The sequence below is a fragment of the Malus sylvestris genome, chromosome 1 (genome assembly GCF_916048215.2).
Source record: "Malus sylvestris chromosome 1, drMalSylv7.2, whole genome shotgun sequence".
NCBI classification, from domain to species: domain Eukaryota; kingdom Viridiplantae; phylum Streptophyta; class Magnoliopsida; order Rosales; family Rosaceae; genus Malus; species Malus sylvestris.
Window position 1 is genome coordinate 5,461,230 of NC_062260.1, and position 25,566 is coordinate 5,486,795.

A 25,566-nucleotide genomic window follows, 5' to 3' on the forward strand; every position below is an offset into this window, starting at 1 on the left:
TTGAACTATTTTAAAGATCTCACTAAGACGAACCAAACCATACCTGAGTCAAGCCCTGAAACCGCTGGAAACTCGTTGGAAAAAGCCTCGATAATCCGGCTAAACTTAAAACTCGTCATTCTCGCTATTCCGACGTCCAAAATCTTCCAACGAACCACTCCTAGCCTCGTGAGGACCTCCTTAAGCTATCTATAGGCTTGAAATCCCCCAAAACATGAGATTTTATTTTTGCATGAATAGTACCTCAAATTGGAGGTTATGGTTTCTTGGGTTTTTCAAGGTCTCAAGTCCTAAAAATGGCATATATGAAATCAGGGACATGCAAGGAGTTCGAATCTTACCTTCTTGACGTCGATCCATGCTTGAAGTGTGAGTTTGGTGTTCGTCCGTACGTGAGGGAAAGAGAGAGAGTGAGTCTGAGGGAGAGAGCACGGGAGAGGAGAGATGAAGGGTTTGTGTGTGTGTGTGTGGTCCACGTGGGTCACCAACCAAAACCACAAAAACTCATTTCCAATTTGTTCCAAAATTTAGGGAAAAACGCAAGTTTGGACCCCCATTTACATGCATAACACACCATAACGCTCACATCCAATGGTAAAATAGTCAATTCACATCATCAATAAATTATTTCAGGACGGGCTGTGACATGACCTATGCTAATAAGGATTCGAAAATCCTTCTCAACCGAGACTTGGATAGATAACCAGTCGGCCCTGTCGTAGTGCTGTTTATCCAAACTGAATGTGTTTCTTGGTCGGCTAACTCTACGACAACAGTGCTGTTTATCTAAACTGAAGATGTTCGTCGGTTGCCTCCACAATGCTGTTTATCCAAACTGAAGGTGTGTCGGTGGGAAAGGAAAATAAAAATCTCAAGGCTGTTGCGAAGTTTTGCGAAAGCGAGGTTTGCGCAAGGCATTTGTGTGTTGAATTGGAGGGGGCTTAAATAATGTCCTCCTCCCCCTATTTATAGTAGCTAACCTGCTTCCGATCGAATCACAACCATTCTCGGATTAGGACTCCTTTCCTTGATCCCTCCTTATCTTGGCCAGTCCTGCTCCTACTAGGACTTTGAACTCAACCCGTTATCAAGCCGGATTCAATCCCAAACTCCAACATCCTTATCTTATCCAAACTCCGTCTCGTATCAGGATTCAACTACCCATGGGTTCCTAATAATACACGGTCGACCTTGGCTATGTGGCCCATAAACTGGATGACCCTCAATGACTCCTAAGTACGGCCCTTGGGCCGAGAACAATTTAGTGCTCGGCCCAAACCAATATTTTGGGTCTAAACAGATTCCCTCTGCCAGACTTCACTAAAGAAGCGCTTATCAGCTATGGACTAACCTTGTGTAACCAACTTTTAAATCCTCCTTCCAAGCCCCATATATATTTTGAGACCCTAAACTCTGTATTTATAAGAGTCGAATCTAAAATTTCTGAATTACAAATAAATAGATCTGCATAATTTTCTTGGTCGAATTACCTATTGGCTAACCACAAAAAGTTAAGGTCACACATGTAACACAACTCACGTCCGGAGTGTTTTATGGTTGTCGTCTGGCTAACGGAGTGGAAAAAGCATGTGAGGTGAGTAGGGGCATATGGGTCTGCTCACTCTTTATTACTGAAGGATGTTTTAGTCTTTTTGACCCTAAGTAGCCTTGTTCCCCCTTTACAGACTGTAGTCACTCACCCTCACCAACCACCACTCTCCACCTGCCAAACCGCCATGTTTAACGGAATTTTCCTCTCAACCCTAGAAAACCAAATAATTAAAAAAAAAAAAACCCTACGCAGTACACCCTCCTCTCTCTCCTCCTTCTCTCTCTCCTCCTGTCTTAATTTTCCTCTCAAATCTCAATCTAGGGTTTTGAAATCTCCCCCATTTCTCTCTCTCTCTCTCTCTCGCCCAGTCTTCAAGTCTTAAGCTTTGTCCAATGAATGATTAAGGTTTTTCTGGCTACAATGAACAATCTCACTCTCTCTCTCTACTTCTTCTCCCTTGTAATCCTCTCCGCTTCCTCCGCCTCCGACTCGGAGCTCCGATCCCTTTACGAATTCAAGAAAGGGATCCAAACCGACCCGCTCCGGAAAGTCCTTGACTCATGGACCCTTAGCTCCCTCTCCAACACTCACTCTTGCCCTCCCTGGACTGGCGTTTTCTGCGACACCACCGGCAATGTCGTTGCCTTAGCTCTCGACCATCTTGCCCTCGGCGGCGAGCTCAAGTTCAACACTCTCACTGGACTCACTGCATTGCAAAACCTCACCCTTTCTAACAACGACTTCACGGGTCGGGTCCCGCCGATTCTCGGCACAATGTCATCTCTCCAGCACCTGGATCTATCTGGGAACCGCTTCTACGGCCCGATCCCGGCCCGGATATACGACTTGTGGGGCTTGAATTATCTCAACCTGTCTGCCAATCACTTCAAAGGCGGGTTTCCGGATCGGTTGTGGAATCTCAATCAGCTCAAAGTGTTGGATTTGCATTCCAATCAGCTGTGGGGCGACATTGCTGATTTGTTCTCGCGATTGCACAATGTGGAATACGTTGACTTGAGCAGGAACGAGTTTTTCGGAGGGCTTTCGCTTGCTTCGGAGAATGTTTCGAGCTTATCCAACACAGTGCGGTACTTGAACTTGAGCTACAATAAGCTTGCTGGTGGGTTTTTTAAGTCTGATTCAATTGGGTTGTTTAGGAACTTGCAAGTTTTGGATTTAGGTGGTAACCAGATCACAGGGAAGCTCCCTTCATTTGGGTTGTTGCCGAATTTGCGGGTTTTGAGGCTCGGGAGTAATCAGTTGTTTGGGGAAATACCGGAGGAGTTGTTTGAGAGTTCCATGACAGTGGAGGAATTGGATCTTAGTGGCAATGCTTTGACAGGTATGGACTTGAACTTCATTCACCATCTTGTCCTGTCGTGCTATCGATTGAGTTCAATCATCAAACTGTAAATTTTTTCACGTTTTTCATGAACACTAAAACATCATATGCATTAAACGTAGTAGAGATCTGAAGTATACCTTATCCACCACTCATTTTGCTAACCATGGCCTCACCGTTTTTAATCCTGTATATTTCGACTGTTTATTGTTGTCAATATTTGTATGTTTTCAAAGAAATCGGAAACCTTTGGAACTTAACATTGCATTCTGATTTATCACCATTTATGTGTACAGGTTCCATTCATGGAATTAACTCTACAACTTTGAAAGTCTTGAATCTTTCGTCAAATGGTTTGTCTGGCACATTGCAGAATGTGGATATGAGGAGTTGTGTAGTGGTGGATCTCAGTGGAAATAAGATCTCAGGTAACATATCCATTGTGCAGGATTTGGGGGCTGCTTTAGAAGTGCTTGATTTGAGTTCAAATAAGTTTTATGGAAGCTTTCGACAGTTGACATCACAGTTTGAGAAATTAAGTACGCTTAGTCTAAGAGATAATTTATTAGTTGGTCCTTTACCTTCAATCTTGAAGGCCTGTCCTAGACTCTCGACAGTTGACTTGAGCCTAAATGATTTCAGTGGGTCCATTCCTGGAAGTTTCCTCTCTTCAACGACCCTAAAGAGACTGAATCTTTCAGGGAATCATTTAATTGGGCCAATTCCTCTTGAAGGTGCACATGTAAAGGAATTGTTATCTCTACCTCCAGATTTGCCGATTGAGAGTCTCGATCTCTCCCATAATACTTTATCTGGCGGCTTGCCTCGAGACATAGGTAACATGGTGGAACTCAAATTGCTAAACCTTGCAAAGAATGGCTTTTCAGGAGAGCTGCCGAGTGAACTGAGCAAACTTAGTAAATTGGAGTACCTTGATTTATCAGACAACAAATTCGAAGGTGGAATTCCTCAGAAGCTTCCATCCAGCCTAAGTGTATTTAATGTTTCCAATAATGATCTATCCGGTTCTGTTCCCCAAAATTTAAAACACTTCCCTACAAGTTCATTTCGTCCTGGAAATGACATGCTAAACTTACAAGAGAATGGTCAGGCAACAACTTCAGTTCCGGGTCGTATTTCGGATCAAGGGAAAAATCATAGTTCAAAAGGTCATATCAGAGTAGCAATCATTGTTGCTTCAGTTGGAGTTGCCTTGATGATAATCTTTGCTTTTTTGGCTTATCACCAAACACATATCAAAGAATTTAGTGGAAGAAGTGGGTTTGGTGGCCAAGATACAGGGAGAGATGTTAAGATAGGAAGATTTACACGGCCTTCACTTTTCAATTTTCATACAAATGTTCAGCCTCCACCAAGTTCATTGAGTTTTTCAAATGATCACTTGCTAACTTCACAATCAAAGTCATTATCAGGGCAGACGGAGTTTGTAACTGAAATTGGTGAGCATGCTTTACCTGGGCAAACAGCAACTAGTTCTGCACCTACAAATCTTCTAGATAATTATCCTACAACATCAGGAAGGAAGTCCTCCCCGGGTTCTCCTCTCTCTCCTTCACCTCGTTTTATGGAGACACGTGAACAACCTGTGATATTGGATGTATACTCACCAGATCGGTTGGCTGGTGAACTATTCTTCCTGGATTCTTCTTTGCAGTTTACTGCTGAACAATTATCTCGAGCTCCTGCAGAAGTTCTAGGCAGAAGCAGCCACGGAACTCTTTACAAAGCTACTCTAGATAGTGGACATATGTTGACTGTGAAGTGGTTACGAGTGGGACTTGTCAAACACAAGAAAGATTTTGCCAAGGAAGTTAAAAGAATTGGCTCTATAAGGCATGATAACATTGTTCCATTACGAGCGTACTACTGGGGGCCCAGGGAACAAGAGAGGCTTCTTTTGGCAGATTATATCCAGGGAGACAGCTTGGCCCTACATCTGTACGGTAAGAGCTCTATAAACCTTTTCTTGAACATATAAAACAAAACTAACTACTCCTGTTAAATTTTTGGATGGATTGGGCTCTATAAACCTTTTTTCTTAATAAAATAAAACTGGTTACCCTGTCAACCCATTATTTTGGCTGGTTTAGCTATAGAAGGATTAAAATTGTTGCAGAAGCATAATCAATACAAGTTGGCTGTAATAATTTTACTTTAAATCTATAGGAAATTCACGATAAATTATTTACTCTTCAACCCATTACATTTTATGGTGTTTTACTTTAAAATGCACTAAATGAAGTAAATAGTTCAATTGTTGTAGTCAAATGAGTGGTAAGCTGAATACGTGGGTGTGAGCTATGCTCTGTCACCTACTTGTGGGTGATGCTACTCTCCTTCCTTGTTATGAACATGGTAAGTGGGAATATTTTCAGTTGCTGCCCGTTGGTTCATTTAATTATAGTGCTCTCTATCAGTCATCATCAGTTCCATTTGATTTTTAGACTAGCATCTCAAAGTAAAAGGTTGAGGTGTAGACATTTATGCTAAGAGGTTCTTAAACGGTTGTAGTGTAACTTTTTGTTGGCATAGAGTCAAGGAAATTGAAAAACATGTCAGAAATCTTTTAGGGGGATAGATTTCGATAACTTCTAGGCCGTTTAGAACTGCTATGGCTGGACAACAACAACAACAACAACAACAACAAAGCCTTTTCCCACTAAGTGGGGTCGGCTATATGAATCCTAGAACGCCATTGCGCTCGGTTTTGTGTCATGTCCTCCGTTAGATCCAAGTACTCTAAGTCTTTTCTTAGAGTCTCTTCCAAAGTTTTCCTAGGTCTTCCTCTACCCCTTCGGCCCTGAACCTCTGTCCCGTAGTCACATCTTCGAACCGGGGCGTCATTCGGCCTTCTTTGCACATGTCCAAATCACCGGAGCCGATTTTCTCTCATCTTTCCTACAATTTCGGCTACTCCTACTTTACCTCGGATATCCTCAGTCCCAATCTTATCCTTTCTCGTGTGCCCACACATCCCACGAAGCATCCTCATCTCCGCTACACCCATTTTGTGTACGTGTTGATGCTTCACCGTCCAACATTCTGTGTCATACAACATCGCTGGCCTTATTGCCGTCCTATAAAATTTTCCCTTGAGCTTCAGTGGCCTACGACGGTCACACAACACGCCGGATGCATTCTTACACTTCATCCATCCAGCTCGTATTCTATGGTTGAGATCTCCATCTAATTCTCCGTTCTCTTGCAAGATAGATCCTAGGTAGCGAAAACGGTCGCTTTTTGTGATCTTCGCTAGATTGCTCCGGTCATTAGCGTGGATAAGTATATAAATGGATAGAGATAGGAAAGCAAACACAAGATGTACGTGGTTCACCCAGATTGGCTACGTCCACGGAATAGAAGAGTTCTCATTAATTGTGAAGGGTTTACACAAGTACATAGGTTCAAGCTCTCCTTTAGTGAGTACAAGTGAATGATTTAGTACAAATGACATTAGGAAATATTGTAGGAGAATGATCTCGTAATCACGAAACTTCTAAGTATCGGAGTGTGGTGTCGTCTTGACTTGCCTTATCTGTCTCATAGGTAGATGTGACATCTTCTCTGGAAGTACTCTTCCTCCATCCAGGGGTGGTATCTTTAACTGGTGGAGATGCACAAGGTAATGTATCAATTTCACTTGAAGCTTACTTGTAGTTTCAGGCTTGGTCAAGCGCGATACAAACCATGTAGTAGGAGTCCCCCAAGTCGCCGAGCTAGGGGGTCTGCTGAAAGAGGTGACAGACAAGGTAAGCAATCAGAGCTCCGACTGATTGTTCACCTTCTCCCCATATGGCTGGACGGAGCTCTTTATTTTTATCCCTAGTAAATCTCATTTTCAAATTCAACGTGGTACCTAATTTTGGAAAGGGTTTTAGAGGAAAATCTTCCTCGTGAGCCCATCCCCTTTTGGTTTGACTTCATAGGAGTAATTGGACTACGAAGTTAAAATGATGTTATGAGGATAACCGTTATGAATCTGACGAGATGATTGTTTTTCCTTACTTTGTGATTTAGACCTTTTCATCTGGCTGCTATTTATTCGATATTGCCTTCAACTGTTGAACGTTCTTTATACTGAAGGACCAATCAGAAACAATTCAATTTATGCATTGTTACAAAAAGACCACACTAAATACTATTATCTATTATAGAAAGCTTTTGTGAATTTTTATTTTGGGATGTCAATGAGTGGCGAAAGAGCATTTTGGTGCCTATCTACAAGAATAAGGGCGACGTACAAAATTGCATGAACTATAGGGGTATTAAGCTAATGAGTCATACAATGAAGCTCTGGGAGAGAGTCATTGAGCATAGATTGAGGCAAGAGACACGGGTTTCGAACAACCAATTCGGGTTCATGCCAGGGTGCTCAACCATGGAGGCAATCTATCTCTTACGAAGATTGATGGAAAGATATAGAGATGGGAAAAAGGATTTACACATGGTCTTTATAGATTTGGAAAAAGTGTATGATAGGGTCCCAAGAGACATTCTTTGGAGGATTTTAGAGAAGAAAGGAGTACGAGTAGCATATATCCAAGCTATAAAGGATATGTATGATGGAGCAAAGACTGCCGTAAGAACTCATGAAGGACAAACCGAAAGCTTCCCTATAATTGTAGGGTTCATCCTTAAGTCCTTACCTTTTTGCATTGGTAATGGATGAGTTAACATGACATATTCAAGATGATATTCCTTGATGTATGCTTTTCGCAGACGATATAGTGTTGATAGGTGAAATCCAGGAACGGGTAAATGCGAAGCTTAACCTTTGGAGAGAAGTGTTGGAATCTAAAGATCTTCGTCATCAAAGACAGAATATATGGAGTGCAAGTTCAGTGCAAATGAAGGCCAAAATGAGTTAGGAGTGAGGATAGGAGATCAGGAAATACCAAAGAGCGACCGCTTTCGCTACCTAGGATCTATCTTGCAAAAGAGCGGAGAATTAGATGGAGACCTCAACCATAGAATACAAGCTGGATGGATGAAGTGGAAGAGTGCATCCGGCGTGTTGTGTGACCGCCGTATGCCACTGAAGCTCAAGGGAAAATTTTATAGGACGACAATAAGGCCGGCGATGCTGTATGACATAAAATGTTGGGCGGTGAAGCATCAACACGTACATAAAATGGGTGTAGCGGAGATGAGGATGCTTCGTTGGATGTGTGGGCACACGAGAAATGATAAGATTAGAAATGAGGATATCCGAGGTAAAGTAGGAGTAGCCAAAATTGAAGGAAAGATTAGAGAAAACCGGTTATGGTGGTTTGGACATGTGCAAAGAAGGCCTACTGATGCTTCGGTTCGAAGATGTGACTACGGGACAGAGGTTCAGGGCCGAAGGGGTAGAGGAAGACCTAGGAAAACTTTGGAAGAGACCCTAAGAAAAGATTTAGAGTACTTGGATCTAACGGAGGACATATCACAGAACCGAGCGCAATGGTGTTCTAGAATTCATATAGCCGACCCCACTTAGTGGGAAAAGGCTTTGTTGTTGTTGTTGTGGATGTAAATGAAGATTCAAACATGAAGGCATGTGTCAGACAGACTTAGATTGACGCTTATAAGAGATTTTAGCTTGTGCTTACTTTAAATATTAGGCTTGTAGTCTCTGAAACATTCACATCTCTGAATGGTATTGAACGAAGAGAAAGAGTTAATAAATTAGAAGGTTAGCATTCCCAATCCCCTTTCACTCTATGGTTCAAACGTTATCAAACAAGTCATTGATATTTCGTTAGTTGGCAGTGAAAGGTACTTGCCGAAACGTATAGCAACCACAACTGACCCATCTGAATACCTTTACCGTCAGGCATGAACAACTCTGGGAATTTACTTTTTGAGTCTAATAGGATACATCATAAGTCTCTTGAACTTGATACAAACTGTGAGCGTAAGAGGAACAGATAGGAGTCATAGGACTGGTCAATGGTGTACATTTTGGGAAGTGAAAAAAAAAAGGAAATTGGTATTATAAGTGTGCTTATGATTTTGCCGCTCCGGATATAAGATCGGTGGGGTGGTTTCTGAAATTTGTTTCAACATGAGAGTTTTATAATTGTCATCTGTTTTCAACTTTTGAAGTGCTTGGGTGGCTTGATTGTTAATTGATTTCTTGTATATTTATTTGGAAATGGAAAGATAATAATACGTACATTAAAATGATAATATACGCACATTAAAATTAAAATTATACGTACATTAAAAGGAACAAGAATCTTTTTAATGAACTGAGGCTTTTGAAGACAAGTTTAGTGTGTCATGCTGCCCTTTATTTTAGATTCCACTTGTTCTGTCTCAGATTGATGTTCACGAGAGTGGACTTCTGGATAAAGCTTGTTTCCTTTGTTCCGAATTGTCTGAGCGTGTCTAAATGTTGGCAAGCAGCAGTTGTTATTTTCTATGTTGTGCCAGTATTCAGGGTTTCATAGATATTAATGTCTTAAATCTTGATTTTAATTTTTCGCTTATTTTCCAAGTATGCATCTGTATTATGCAGAGACCACACCTCGAAGGTACTCTCGATTATCGTTCAAGCAGAGGCTAAAGGTTGCTGTGGAGGTCGCTCAGTGTTTGCTTTACCTACATGATAGAGGCCTGCCCCACGGGAACCTAAAGCCAAGTAATGTGCTCCTGGCAGGTCCTGATTACAGTGCTCACCTAACTGATTATAGTCTTCACCGTCTGATGACACCTGCTGGTATCGCCGAACAGATTTTAACTATGGGAGCACTTGGATACCGTGCTCCAGAGCTTGTCACCGCAACCAAACCAGTCCCTTCTTTCAAAGCTGATGTGTATGCTTTTGGGGTGATTTTGATGGAATTGTTAACCAGAAGAAGTGCAGGAGACATTATATCGGGACAGTCGGGGGCGGTTGACCTCACAGACTGGGTTCGGCTGTGTGATCGAGAAGGACGAGGAATGGATTGCATTGACAGAGACATTGCTGGTGGGGAAGAACCCTCGAAAGCAATGGATGAATTGCTAGCAATATCGCTCAGGTGTATTCTACCTGTAAATGAGAGGCCTAACATCAGACAAGTCTTTGAGGATGTCAATTCTATATCCAGTTGAAGTTTTTGTACATGCGTCTTGGAATTAGCTTTTTTTTTATTTGTTCCTTGACCCCTTTTGTTTTTTGGTTTTTTATTTTTATTTTTATTTTTTCACCCCTTATTATTATTATTTTTTCCTCCTTAATTGGTTTCTAGCCTTTTGACTTTGGGCTATTATTAATTGTCACATTTTTTCCTGTGAAATTTTTCTTGTAAAGGAATATTTAACCTATCCATTTATCACTTGATCGTGTTTTGATTTTGATATTTAATTGACAAATTCTTATGTGTTGTCATATTCCCTTTCACTCTTTCTTCTCATTTTTTCCAATTCCTCTATTAACTTTTGGTTTTGTTATTGTTGGACCTAAAAATTACAGAGTCTACTTGGTGCACAGGTTGGGTAACTATTAAGCTAATTATGTTCTTTTGTGGTTGACTGTTGATGCGGGCGTGCTAATTCGTAACCTAGCTCGATCAGGCTAATATATGGATGTGAAGTAATGGTGAAATGCAATGTTGACTTCTGTACTAAGTGATTACGGTTGAGAGTTATGTTAACTTGAATACAAGGTTATATCTTTTGCTGTGAAGTTCAATAATGGTTCGGCTTTCAATGTGCAGTACACTAACACGGGTAACACCTCACTTTTCTGAGCAAGCTAATAAAGTGACCTCATTTAACAAGAGAATCAAAGACTCCTCGCCAGCAAAGACTTAGATATGTAACCAGTCGAAAGAAGGGTAAGTGTTGTTTAACCAAACTGAAGAAACTCTTGGACCGAATTGATTCTACGACTCCATTTATATTTAACCAAATTGAATTTTCACCAGTTTGTCAACCCAGTGATATTTAACTAAATTGAATATATGTTGACATGTTAGTAGAGCAATTAGTGTTTTTTTTTCTTCAGAAGTGTGAGAGAATTTCATGTATAGAGTTAATTTGTGTGTTGAGTTAATGTCATTTTTATGTTGCATGGTGCTTTGTATTTAACCCTCGAAGAACTCTGTTTGTTTGTATTGACGCAACTTTATTGGAGGATATATCTGCCGGCTTTTTCATGATAACCTTGAATTCTCTTTCTTGACTAATGTTAACCAGTTAAGCAGATATATTTGCATAAATTTTCAAACGCCATCTTGCTTTCACGCAACATCAACCCACACGCATGTCCATATATGTTATAAAGAATCCCAAACCTATTTGAATTGTGCTGCTCACCATGTCCATCTTCACAATCCTTTGAATTTATGGAATTGGAAAGCAATCACACGTGCCCACACCTCCTTTTCACGTATGAGGATATACCACTGTTAACGTTCTTAACTGGGAAGTCAACAAAGATTGGTATGGTCAACCTTTGGTGAAGTTGGGATAAAATCTAAGGAAAACTAATGAAAATGGCTTGAAAACTTTGAGTTTTAATGATAAGGACAAAATAAAGGGTAAAGTGAATAGTACCAGGATTGACTTTTTAGTGTAAAAATGTGGTTTTTCGTTAAAGTGAACAGTACCATGTGTTTTTCGTTAAAGTTCCCAAATCTATAAGAACTTGACAACAAAGATTGAGGGGTTTATCTCTAAAGATTGGGCTACGTCCAATGTAGTAGACCTGGCAGTTTTTGACACGACACGGTGACACGACACTAAAATGACACGAAAATAACAGGTTTTGGGTTAACACGATAACTTATTGGGTCACTATCAGGTGACCCGTTAAGAACCCATTAATAACGGCTTCTTAACAGGTATACACGTAGTTAACACGTGGGTAACCCATTTCGACCCGTTAAGAAAAAAATTATTTTAATAATTTTAAAGTTTAATTACTAAAAGATTTATTATAAAATACAATAGTCATATTAATATATACAATATATTCTATATTAAATATATAGTTTTGTATTATTGTTCTATATAAATTATAAAAAAATAAAAAATAAAGTTTTAGTCATTATTTATTTTTATTATGAGAGTTCCTTATTATCATTACTAGGATAAATTTTACATAACATATTCTTGTCCAAAATTAAAATATACTAGTATAGTATTTGTATATGCAAGAACTAAGAAGACATACATACAAGTATGAAAAATGTGAAAGAATATATAAACACTCGTGATTTATCATTATTCCTCCACGAATAGATAATTGTTACACTTATATTATCGTTTAGATTTTTAAAATCCTTCAAACCCTCATGAATAATGTTTTTTATTTGAGGGAAAAATTAATAAAATTAATAATAATTATTGTAGAAGTGTAAACAATGTAAAAAAAATAATATATACAATCACTAATATATAAAAAAATGTAAATGCTTTAAATTAAAGATCAAATTTATTCATTACATTCTTATAGGGTCGAGGAGTGTATATGTACAAAATCATCAAAATCGAAGCTAAAATAACCGTTAAATTGTGATTTTAAGTTTATAACCGTCGAAAACTTTTGTTCCTTTATGTAATCTCTGAATGTTTGTTTTTTACGATTTGTTATGTTTGCAATCTCGGAATGTGTACAAATAAGTTTGACGGTTGAATCGTTGAAAAAAGTTTCATAGAATGCATATTGCGTCAAAACGGTATATTAAACAAACACTTAGAGTTAATATTATACTTCTATTAAGTATAAAATAAGTTTTTGTGGTACCCACTAGTGTAAATATTTTAAATTAAAGATCAAATTTATTCATTACATTCTTATAGGGTCGAGGAGTGTATCTGTAAAAAATCATCAAAATTGGAGCTAAAATAACCGTTAAATTGTGATTTTTCGTTTATAATCGTCGAAAACTTTTGTTCCAGTACATAATCTCTGAATGTTTATTTTTTACGATTTTTTACATATGCAATCTCGAATGTGTACAAATAAGTTTGATGGTTGGATCGTTAAAAAAAGTTTCGTAGAATGCATATTGCGTCAAAATAGTAGATTAAACAAACACTTAAAGTTAATATTATACTTCAATTAAGTATAAAAAAAGTTTTGGTGGTATCCACCAGTGTAAATACTTTAAATTAAAGATCAAATTTATTCATTACATTCTTATAGGGTCGAGGAGTGTATCTGTAAAAAATCATCAAAATCGGAGCTCAAATAACCGTTAAATTGTGATTTTTCGTATATAACCGTCGAAAACTTTTGTTCCGTTACGCAATCTCTGAATGTTTTTTTTTTTTTATGATTTTTTACGTATGCGATCTCGGAATGTGTACAAATAAGTTTGACGGTTAGATCGTTGAAAAAAGTTTTGTAAAATGCATATTGCGTCAAAACAGTAGATTAAACAAACACTTAGAATTAATATTATACTTCTATTAAGTATAAAATAAGTTTTTGTGGTATCCACTAGTGTAAATACTTTAAATTAAAGATCAAATTTATTCATTACATTCTTATAGGTCGAGGAGTCTATCTGTAAAAAATCATCAAAATTGGAGATAAAATAACCGTTAAATTGTGATTTTTCGTTTATAACTGTCGAAAACTTTTGTTCCAGTACGTAATTTCTGAATGTTTGTTTTTTACGATTTTTTACGTATGTGATCTCGGAATGTGTACAAATAAGTTTGACGGTTGGATCGTTGAAAAAAGTTTCGTAGAATGCATATTGCGTCAAAACGGTAGATTAAATAAACACTTAGAGTTAATATTATACTTCTATTAAGTATAAAATAAGTTTTTGTGGTATCCACTAGTGTAAATACTTTAAATTAAAGATCAAATTTATTCATTACATTCTTATAGGGTCGAGGAGTGTATCTGTAAAAAATCATCAAAATCAGAGCTAAAATAACCGTTAAATTGTGATTTTTCGTTTATAACTGTCGATAACTTTTGTTTCGTTACGTAATCTTTGAATGTTTGTTTTTTACGATTTTTTACGTATGCAATCTTGGAATTTGTACAAATAAGTTTGACGGTTGTCTCGTTGAAAAAAGTTTTTGGACCGCCAGCAATAGATAATTTTGTAGTAGTGAAACCTTAAATTTATTTAACCGTCGATTGTCATTTACGCTTTATTCTTCTTATTGAATTTCATTTTTAAAATTTTATTTTTTGAAAACATGATCATCTGGCGGATGTAAGAAGATGATATCACGTTTCGATATTTACGGTTAACTGAAATATGAGTCAATGTCATATAATTTGTAGAAACTTTATAAACATCAAGCAATATTTTCGCTAACCGTAAAACTTTAAATATAATATCAACGATCCAAACCATTCATCTACCTGCACCCTCTAATAGATCATGTTTTCAAAAAAGAAAATATAAAAAAACGAAAGTTGATGAGAATAATGAAGCATAAATGTAAACAACAATCAACGGTTAAATTTTGATCTATGATTTATATGATTATAGCGGCGAATTTCGAAGTTAAGCACTTCATGAAAGTTATAAAGCTTGTCATTACGAGTGTTTATATATTTTTTTCTATATTTTTTTACACTTCTACATTAATTAAAAAACTATTAAAGACTTTAGGTAAGCGAAAATATACTTAAAAACAAAATTGTGTTTTTACGTTTTGGATGTGATAATATGGAATGTATATACTTATTTAGTATTATGTTTTTCATTTGATTATTTATTGGTTTAAAATATATTTTCCTTAACGGGTAACGGGTTGGGTCATATTACCTGTTAATATTATCGGGTCGATTTCGGGTCGGGTCATTTTACCCGTTTATTTTAAGGGGTGTTACACGACATGACCCGTTAAGATATCGGGTATGACACGAAAATGACACGAACACGGAAAACACGACACCAATGCCAAGTCTACAATGTAGTACTCGTATATATTGAATAAAGGTTAAAAGAAATGCTTAGTAATAGTCTAATTTGTTGGAGTAACATTAGAAAATATGAGAATAATAAAAGAATTTCAATGATAATAATCATAAAGAAAATCACAATATCAATTGTGTAAACAACGTAGAGAAAAAGTAAGAAAGATTGACAAACTTAGAGAATGAGGCTTGCATAAATGCAATGTCTTAAAGACAAAATTTCTCTTCTACTCGTGTACTTTTAATTTGGTAGGCGTTCGTCTCCCAGGATTTAACAATATATAATCCGAAGTCAAAGCACTGCAATCTTCGGACTCTGGCTCACCTAATATATTCCGTACTTTGATAACACGACTCAGAATTGAACAACAAAGGATGAGAGAAATAGAGTAGGGAAACCCTATTTCTCAGGAGTAATAATTAAGTCAAATTTTCAACTTTCAACTTTCAACCATAATAGTTTCATGGGTTTATATAATACCTAGGACACTGATTGACGACAATACGCAATGTAGTGCCTCTTTTTATAAGATGACACCATTTGAATAATATATACCGTTTGATACTAACGTTTAAGAACTTTTCATTCAAACATTGAGTTAAATATTATGATTACTAATATTTGTTGAGGCCTAGAAATGTCACACACCAACCCAATCAAATCTCAAAGTCCAATTGTCATGCAAGCCTTCATTCAAGCCCAAACACATGCCAAGGTGTAGATCAATAAGGAAATATATTTACAAACATGCCACACTATGGTAATTAAGCCGGATATCAACACTAAGGTTCTAAAAAACGCTAGGCGCTAGTCGGGCAGCAGGCTGGTGCCTAGCGCCTAGGCAGATTTAGGTAAATTTATTGTATATCTTGTAAATAAGTGTATATTGACACTTACAAAAAATTATACTTATATGAAATCGATAGATAAGATAATAAAATAATGATAAAATGCAAAAAGAGTATCAAATAAGTCCAAAATTTAAAAACACATTAAGCATATATGTCATATAACCATAGTAAGGAGTATTGTAGGATAAACAGATCTCGCAAGGTCGTTCTCCACAATAATTATTAAATAATGCAAAGCAAACCAAATTGTAATTAATTATTGTAAACAAAAATGTATGATAATTGATTTTATGTCCTACTTTAATAAAAACGAACGCCTAAGAGAAAGAAACAAATAATAAAACAAAAAGAAAAGAAGAAAAAGGAAAGGGCTCACCTAATTCGAAATCAAGACCTGGAGCCATGGGAAAGGCACATTAAAAAGAACAAAAAATATGATGGGCGCATGGTTCGAACTGGAGACCTGGGAGCTTGTAAGGACGCCCTGACCAACACATCCAAGTCCATAGCAATGTCAATCTTTCGCAACAGCTACAATATATGCTAATTTAGCAGCATCATGTTCATTTCCAAAAACTCTGTCTTGCCTCGAGCCCAGAGCCCTAAACGGCTCTATGTCTCTCTATGTCAGAACGTCCCTTTCAACAGACACGGCATGCCACATGTCATGCATCCATGTGGTGAACTTCTTAAGATTCCAAAATAAAGGCTAAGATGTGCTCTTATTTCTCTCATTTATGATTGCTTTTTTGAAACCCTAGGCCTCTCTCTCAATAATAGCAAGACCCCTCTCATTTCACTCGGCTCTCTCTCCCATTTCTCTCAGACCTCTTTCTTTAAGATAAAAAAAAAATAACTCTCATTTCCTTAAAATGAAGAACCCTAGCCGCTCCTCATCGACCATTTTAGCTCCAATGCTTGACCCTCTTCTGCCATTTCAAAACACCCACTCACCTTTAGTCGCTCACAATAGTCAATCTTCTCTGCAAAAAACAAAACCAGCGAGTCCTACCATGGAAATGGTGGCACATTGAAGCTCCAATCTTCCCATAGAGGTAAGCATTGACCCTGCCATTGTTGAATATGTGTCCATTTGATGATTTGAGACAGACAAAATAAGAAGACTAACACATGTTTTTTTTTTTAATTAATTAATTAATTTTTTATGTATGAGGGGTGAGGAACTGCCTAGCTGCCTAGGCGTTCGCCTAGAGCCCAACTGATTTTTCCAACTGATTTGCAAGAAAACACCTCCAGTCACCACCGTCCAGCGCCTAGGCGGCTGCCTAGGCCCTTTTTTAGAACACTGATCAACACAAATCATGCCATGCTCATGCCTATTCATCATGCCAAGCTTCCTCATGCTAAGCCCAAGTCACATGCTCGGGGCTTGTCAAGTGAATTGTGGTATGGATGGTTATGGAAGGTTATTGGGCCGGCCTACTCACAATTGGGGTTATGGAAGGTCATACCCTTTGCATTTCACACAGGCAAACATTGGGCGAGAACTACCCTAGTTTACCTCTTTTCATAGCAAGCCAACCCTCTTAGTTAGGACTAAATTAGATTCTTGCATTAAATGTATGTTAAACCCAGCAAGTGAGGCATTTAATGCTGACTTTCCCTTCCTAGCTAGCATAGGCAACCAATGCGTGACAAGCCATGAGGCACGCTACTGGAAGTAGCGCCTGCAGAAGGTTGGCTTGGGAATGCCGCCCCTCTGGAAGACGCATAATGCAGGTTCAATAGTGCAGCTACCTTACACTAAAACGGAAATAGTATGAGGGCTAGGGAGAAAGGAAGGGGAAGACCAAGCCACAAAGGGAGATTCCTTTAAAGCCTAGAGAAGAACCCTTCATTTACTAAAGGAGGGAGAAAACCATTATGCAGAAGATAGAGAGAACGCAGAGAGGGAGAACCAAGAAACATCACTCAGAAAGTAAAATCAGAGAGCTCTATTTAGCCTAGAAACATCCTTCAAACCTCAAGAATCATCGTCCATGATACCTTAGTAATTCCCACAGTCTTCCATTAAGGATCCCAGCCATTAGAAGCCTTATTATTACCCCAGGAAAGCCTAACTTATCCTGCTAAGAATGCCATGCAATCATGCAAACCCTTTCTCTCTCATGTTAAACCAGTAATCTTCTAGCTTTCACACCACGCTTCATTTGAGCAAGTGTTTATCTTGATCAATCATGCTATCTTTGAGTCATTGATATTACCGTGGTATTTCCTAAGACAAGCTAACTCTTTCAAGATATTCCAGGAGTTGGTACGAATCCGAACCAAGGGAGACAAGAGGACGTTCTCAAAGCCCAAGTCCTCCTCGACCTAAAAATCCCCAAACAATATTATAATATTTAAATTCCAACAATCCCCACATGAATGAAAAATTAGGAAGAATTCTTGAAGCTACCCTAGTGAATACTTATCGTATTTATTGATTATGCAATGTGTATAGGATACATTGAACTGTTCACCATATATAGTAAACCAAGACAATAAGTAACACACATCACTTATCCTAATATATTGTGGTTCATATGGTTGTATTCATTTGGTTATGAACAAATCCCGAATTCATGAGAGCTTTAGATAATTTAGACACATCACTTATCCTTATAGGAGGGATTGCTAATCAACTCAAATTAAACTCAATCACGCTTAACTAGACTTAAAAACACTAAATTAGACTCTTATGACTCAAAATTGACTCAAACTACTCAAAACTACCCAAAACAACCAAATTGACTCAAAACTAATACTAAGGGTGATTTTGGACGAAAATTGAACTAAAAAGACTCAAAACAATAAAAAGACACCAATTGGACAAATTCTAACCTAAAGACACGAATTATAAAGGGGGGGGGAGTGGTTTTGACGAATTTAAAAATTAAACTAAGTTATTTGCAGAGAACAAACTAATTACTACGAATTTAGGGTGTTTTACGAGGTGAATGGCTAGCTAGAGGGTCATTCTCTACACATGACACATATGCATACGAATCGATTTCCAGTTATTCTTCCTATACGAACAACATGATAGAGATACATATCAAAGATCATTAAGCTCTATGAAAATCATAAGCATTGACAAGGCATTTGTAACTATGAATAACATGATACTCCTGCCAGGAATTCACTTAACACGATCACCTCCACTACTTGTAAATATAAGTTCATAACTATTAGGTGAAATTTCCTTATATTTTAGCATCAAATCCAAGCATGCAAACTAAGTAGGCCTACTTAATCAACATACAAGAATAAGTTCTGAATCAACCAACTAAGCAAATTGCATTCACCTAAGAACGAGTTTAGTTCCTCATGTTCGTACTTAAACAAAGATAACTTAAATTAAATATTGAAAATAAAAGATAGAAAACACCTAAGAACACTCCAGCAATCTAAGGGTCTTGAATGGTAGGTCACGACAAAGGGTCTCCTCTCCTTTCTCCTTGCAAAGCTGCGGCACAAAAGGGATTTCTGAGTATGATGGATGTATGGTGCGAATTTGTGGTGAGAGATGGTGAATTATGAGTGCTGCGGCACTTTGTATTTATACGGAGAGGAGGATGCATGGCATAGGCTAAAAAGGAGGGGAATTAGGACTCCAAATCAACAAGGAATAAGGATACTTCTAATCATATTCCAGGGAGGAAAAAGAGTAGTCTCTGCAGTAGGAAATAGAGCTTCTAGGAGGGCTAGGTGCGGCACACTTTTAGGGATAATGTCTTGGCTTCTAGAAACTTGATTTGTAGGTGATTTAATGTGAAATTGATCCCCCATTGCAGCTGGAATTAAGGTAGGATGAGATTAGGATAGGATAAGATAAGATAAGGTTAGTTTGGATAAGATAAGGTTGGATAATGTTTTGGATAATGTTCCTTCTTTTTGGCTAATTCCTTATCTTCTTTGTCTTGAATTCATTCTTCCAGATTTGTAGCACATTCCTAGCCTCTTTGAACTTCAAAAATGTCCATCCACCTTGCTCCATTCATATGCTATCCCTTCTTGGCGCAAATCTGCTTCAAAATGCTCTAAATTGCACTTTTTTGCCAACTTTGTCATTTGGACCTACAAACACACGAAAATAGCTTAAATCACTATAATAAACAGAAACTAGCTATGAAAATGGAAGAAAACAAGCTAACTAAGTCGCATAAATATGCTCCTATCAAATTCCCCCACACTTAGTTTTTGGTAGTCCTCGAGCAAAACGAAACAAACAAAACGTAACCTAGACCTTCCAACGTTTGCCTCAGGGATTTCCAAAGAAACATGACATGTTAAAAATCACTACTCCCATAGATTTTAGCTATCCTTACCCTCGAGCACACACTTAATCGCAGTCACCACTCACTAGCTCGCATTTAATCAATTAAAACAATGTTTTGAATGTAGTAACATGCCTTAGAGAATTCCCTCAATTCCTCACCGGATATACTCTTTATTTTTACACAGATTTTCTGACTACACTTCCTATACTAGGTATATGTGAGAAGATTGATGTAGACATGTAGACTAGCACTCACATATATTATAATCAAAGAAGGCACTTTCTAGAATTGTTAATGCATGTATATATATGATCTCATGAACGGAATGCCACTACTTAGAAGTAAGAACCAGGGATTCCATATGCTCATACCAATTTCAAACTCCACATATTGAAACACATAACAACCAAGATAAATGTCCAAGGGTTGTAATGGGGCTAAAGGTATTGGCTAATAAAGAAAGGTCAAGGATAAACAAAGGTTCTTAAAGCAATAGTAAGCAAAGTAATGAAATCAACACTTAGAATTCAACTTCTGAATGCAGCAAACTTTAAACACAAGGGGAAGATTCACACAATACTTAGGGCTAAATTCAAACTTTTGGACCATTCTTCAACAACCAATACTTGTGAGTTCGTTCTCACTTATTTAGAACTCCTTTCTTTTCTTTTTCACTTTTTTTTTTTTGTTTTTTTTTCCTTTTTTTTTTTGTTGGAAATAACCTTCCCCCACACTTTTTTTTTTATCAAAAGAAATTCCCTTTAAGTCATGCTCCACTATACTTTAAGAACAAGGGTATGGATAGTCCTATTCTAGGCTAGGTAAGGATAATGTGGCTAACAAAGAAAATAGGCTAATTAAGGCTTAAAGGGGTTAAACCTACAATACATATGCAAGGGATTAAGACTTTTTGGATATGGTGGTAACTAAGCAACTTCATCTTGTTATATGTTATGCACTCAATTTAAAGCTTTGAATGAAACGGGCATGAGTCATAGTATTTGGAACTATAATGATGAAAACGCATTCTAAGTAGCAACCAAGCAAAGAAATAAAGAGATCATGCAACGACTTTAGAAAACAAGAATTCACAGATTAATAACTCTCCAAACGAAGTTTAGGCTCAAGTCTCTCAGGGTTGTAGCGTTAGTTTGAGTTCCTTCCTTCAAGCATGTTACAAAAACTGATTTCTTTCTTTGTGATTACATGTGAATTCGTTAATGACAACTACAACCAAGTATTAACCAAAGAGCATATCAAACTTCCACTCATGTTTGTAATTTTCTTTAACAGTCATGCAATTAAAAACCAAATCCTCGTCATTGTGTTGGAAGGTACCTTAAGACACAAACACACAAAAACGACTCTAAAACGACTCTTCAAGCATTTGATCAATGAATGGTAGAGGGAAGTGATCCTTCCTTGTGGTGGCGTTGAACTTCCTATAATCGATGCAAACTCGCCAACCTGTTTGGATATGGGTGGGCACAAGCTCGTTCTCTTCATTCTTCACCACAGTTGACTCCTGATTTCTTTGTAACAACTTGAACCGGGGAAACCTGACGACTATCCGAAATTAGGTAGATCACTCCACAATCAAGTAGCTTGATAATCTCATTCTTTACAACTTCCATCATTGGATGGTTGAGTCGGCGTTGAGCCTCTCGGGATGGTTTAGCCCTCTCCTCCAAAAGTATGCGATGCATGCATGTTGTGGGGCTTATACCTTTGATGTCGGCCAAGGTCCATCCAATGGCCGTTTTGTACTTCTTCAATACCCTCACTAACTTCTCTTCCTCTAGTGCCGTGAGTATGGAAGATACTATGACCGGCAAAGTCTCTCGGTCTCCCAAGAAAACATACTTCAAGTGATTTGGTAATGGTTTAAGCTCGAGGGAGGGTGCCTGAATGACTGAGGGTAAAAACTTATTAGTAGAAACGGAATCTAAAATTGGGATTGAAAGCTTACCATATTGTTGTGGCAACAACTCTAGGGCTGCCACCATCTCGGCTACTTCTTCACAAGGGGGCACGGCTAAGTCTTCCTCATTGGTGCTATGGGTGTGTACTACTTTTGCCCCTTGGTTTTTGAGTCCAATTCCTTTTGTAATGGTCATTTCAAGGGCATCCCCATGTAAGTCTTCAAGGTGTTTTTGTGCCAAAACATCGAGTATATCAATAGAAAAACAACCTTATGGCTTCAGAAATGTTGAAATTGATAATGTCGCCATCAAATTCCATTGTCAATGTCCCCTTGAACACATCGATCTTGGTGTGGGTTGTTTTCATGAATGGTCTTCCAAGTAGGATCGGCAATGGAGTAGAATGGACCGTATCTTCCATCTCTAGCACATAGAAATTGGCTGGAAAGATTAAATGATTAACCTGCACCAAAACATCTTCCAAAACTCCTTTCGGATATGCATTAGAACGATCGACTAATTGAATAATAACTCCATCATTTTTCAGCTCTCCTAGGTTCATAGATGCATAAATAGAATATGGCATGACATTGATGGATGCACCTAAGTCTAACATGGCATGCTTGAAATTTGTATTGCCAATAACACAAGGGATTGTGAAACTACCTGGATCCTTGCATTTAGGGGTAGTTTTCTTTGCAAAACTGTTGAAACATTCCCACTTACCCGTACCACTTCTTTGTTTGAGATCCTCTTCTTTGTTATGCATAGTTCCTTAAAAAATTTGGCATATTTTGGAACTTGTTTGATTGCATCAAGGAGTGGGATATTGACTTGCACCTTTCTAAACGTCTCTAGAATGTCCTTTTCACTTTCTTCTTTCTTTGATTGCATAAATCTGGCATAAATCTACTAGGGAAAGGTACATTCGGAGGAATAAAGTTAGAATTAACTGAACTTGGACCTAACTTACCTGTGTTGGATGTTTGAGAAGCTTTAGGAGGCTGTGGAAAAGGTTACTCTACCCTTGCCGTGGCCTTGTCTTGTTCATCTTTCTCAAGCAGTAGCTTTTCGTCCTTCTTTTGGCTTGATTTGGACATTTGTGGGTTGGTTCCAACTTCCTTGCCGCTTCTTAATGTGATGGCCTTGGCGGATTCAAATCCTCCCCTTAGATTCACAATGGTTGAACTAGGCAGTTTGCCTTGTTCTCTAAACTGTCCCATGAACTCAGTGTTGGAAATGTGCCCTAAAACCAATCATGTGATGATACTTTACGGACATTTCACATGTTAAACTAATCTAGTTTAATATCAAGGGCAAAGATTATTGTTTTAAGCCGTCTCATATAAATGTTATATGCTTAAACCATAAGTCCAAGGAATATGTAATTAGGAGAATGTAATTTAAACAAGTTACATTTATGAGACCATTCTCTTTCGTATACATATCCTAAACGTTCCTGATCATAGGATTGCCAATTGGGCATTGACAGTCCGTTAAGATCAGTACGTGTTGTGTCTTATCTCATGGAGAGTGACTGGTCTCAAGTCATTGGTGTGATTGACACCAAGACAAGCATGTAGGTGCTCAATAGCGAATGAGTCCACTGAACACGATCAACGAGGAGTTCTCATACTCATGTCACATGAGAACTCATGGTTGGGATAATGCAAAGTAGTCATTTGACCTGAGGCATCATAGTTGTCTTGTGGTTAAGTCCTTGATCTTTGACTATGTCAAAGTCACTCCATCAGAGAGTGTCCACGGCATAGTTGGGGTTAAGCCACTTAGCCATGGAGGCAAGTGAATGCGCAACAAGGGATCTCTAACCTTCAAACCGTTTGATATGATTAAGAATCTCTGGCCAGAGTATGAATGAGATTTAGGAAGTCATTCCAAATCACATTCAAGGTAATCATATAAGTAAATGAATCACATTGGATAGTAGACATGAATAAACTATCAATCCAAACAATGTGGTCAAGAGTATTGTATTAGAGAAGGACCGTATTGCATTGTAATCCTAAACTGAATAGGTTCTCCACCTCTTCTGATTAGCTTGGGTAACCATGACATACTGCTAGGTGTCACTCATGGTTTGTGGAAGCCCTAAACGTATATAATCACTAAAAGGAGAATTGAAAGTAAGTTTCAATTCACAATTGATTTGAAAGAGTTCTAATCGCCTACTGCCTCACTAAAAGGAACCTAATGGATCGTACACCGTGTAAGGTAAAGATTGAAGAAACAACGAAGATGAGTAAGAATAATTAAATGGTTTAATTATTTATGGCAAGGATTAATTAATATGTTAATTAATCAAACGAATAAAGTTCGTTAAAAGACCTAGGGTTAGTTTTGGGCCTTAAGGCCCAATGGGCTTCGAATGTCAAGCCCATTGACTTAAGTTGTATGACAACTTAATGACTAAATATTCACAAAGGCCCAAACAACCCAATAACACCCTATGGCCGGCCATATTGATAATGGAGTGGGTTTTGGACTTATTACAAGTTTGCCACTCCAATGAAGGTAGGTATAAATATGACTTTATAGCCTTTTCTTCATTAGGGTTTCTTTTGGGAGAAAAGATGAGAACAAAAGCTCTCTTTGCTCTCTAAGAGGCCGGCCACCCTAGAGGAACATAGCTAGGAATCTTACTTCCTCTAGGTCACTCATTTCTTCATCAATCCTTCCTTGGTGTGGAGACTTAGAGGTTCTCAACTTTGAGAACTTGGAGAAACCAATTCTTCCATCCAAATCGATGGATCTAAGAAGCAAGGAATGAAGGCCCTCTCCTTGGGTGATTAGCCTTTGCTTATGCAAAGAGGAATCAACAAAGGTATAATATTTCTCAACTCACTTTGTTCTTGAGTTGAGTCTTGGTTCACCTTTCTACTAGGCTTTGAATTTCATGGGTAATGTTTTGTTTTGAGTGCATGTAAGCATGATTCCGCCTTTAATTGTTAATTGCATGCTATAGATGTTGCTCAAATGAACATGTTTTTCACAAAATTTCCTTCACTCCGCTACTTGCCCCATTTTCTTCTTCAATTCGTCTACCTCTTTAGCTTGATTTTGCATCTCTTTGGTTTGATTTTGTACTCCCTGCATCAAAGAAGTGAGTAATTGAATAACTTTATCATTATCCAAAGACATACCTGAATTGGGTTGGGTCGAATGTGGTTGAGGTTGCATTGATGCGAATGGCGTTTGAAACATCCCAGGGGGTGGCTGTCGAAATCCTCCTTGTTGTTGAGGCTCCCTCCACTTCATGTTTGGGTGATCTCTCCAGCCCGGATTGTAAGTGTTGGCATATGGATCATATTTTGGATGATTTTGGTATCAATTGCGTTGGCACTTTACCATCCCCCATTCTCTATTAAATTAGGACATTGATCCGAGGGGTGTCCCCGCATAGTGCATATGCCACAAGTGCTTGTTCCTTGCACTTTTGATCCTTCCGTAAACTATGACAAAAGAACAGTAAGATTAGCCATTTGGGATTGAAGTTCGGAAATTGCACTTACCTCATTCATTTGAGTCTGCTGTGGGGGTTCTCTTTGTCCAATTCCTTTGTATTGTTGTGCATTCAAGGCTCGATTTGCAATTAAGATCTTTGCATCAATTGATGTTTTATCTACCAACTCACCACTTGCTGAGGCATCTAGCATTTGTCGCTCAATTGGAAGTAGTCCTTCGTAGAAATATTGAATTATAAGTTGTTC

General features: G+C 38.0%; 1 protein-coding gene across 1 annotated transcript; it reads left to right on the forward strand.

The window, feature by feature from the left end:
- The first annotated feature begins 1,716 nt into the window (after positions 1-1,716).
- On the forward strand, positions 1,717-10,274 carry LOC126630342 (probable inactive receptor kinase At5g10020). Its single transcript, XM_050300470.1, has 3 exons — positions 1,717-2,894; positions 3,191-4,858; positions 9,418-10,274. Exons 1-3 carry the CDS (start codon positions 1,949-1,951, stop codon positions 9,993-9,995), a joined length of 3,192 nt encoding a protein of 1,063 aa, XP_050156427.1. The 5' UTR covers positions 1,717-1,948; the 3' UTR covers positions 9,996-10,274.
- The last annotated feature ends 15,292 nt before the right edge of the window (positions 10,275-25,566 follow it).

What these genes read in the sequence shown, in the direction of transcription:
- LOC126630342 (XM_050300470.1), top strand. Translation starts at nt 1,949, where the DNA reads ATGATTAAGGTTTTTCTGGCTACAATGAACAATCTCACTCTCTCTCTC. An exon ending in TAGTGGCAATGCTTTGACAG is followed by an intron (nt 2,895 to 3,190) that starts GTATGGACTTGA and finishes TTATGTGTACAG; the next exon opens with GTTCCATTCATGGAATTAAC. An exon ending in CTTGGCCCTACATCTGTACG is followed by an intron (nt 4,859 to 9,417) that starts GTAAGAGCTCTA and finishes TGTATTATGCAG; the next exon opens with AGACCACACCTCGAAGGTAC.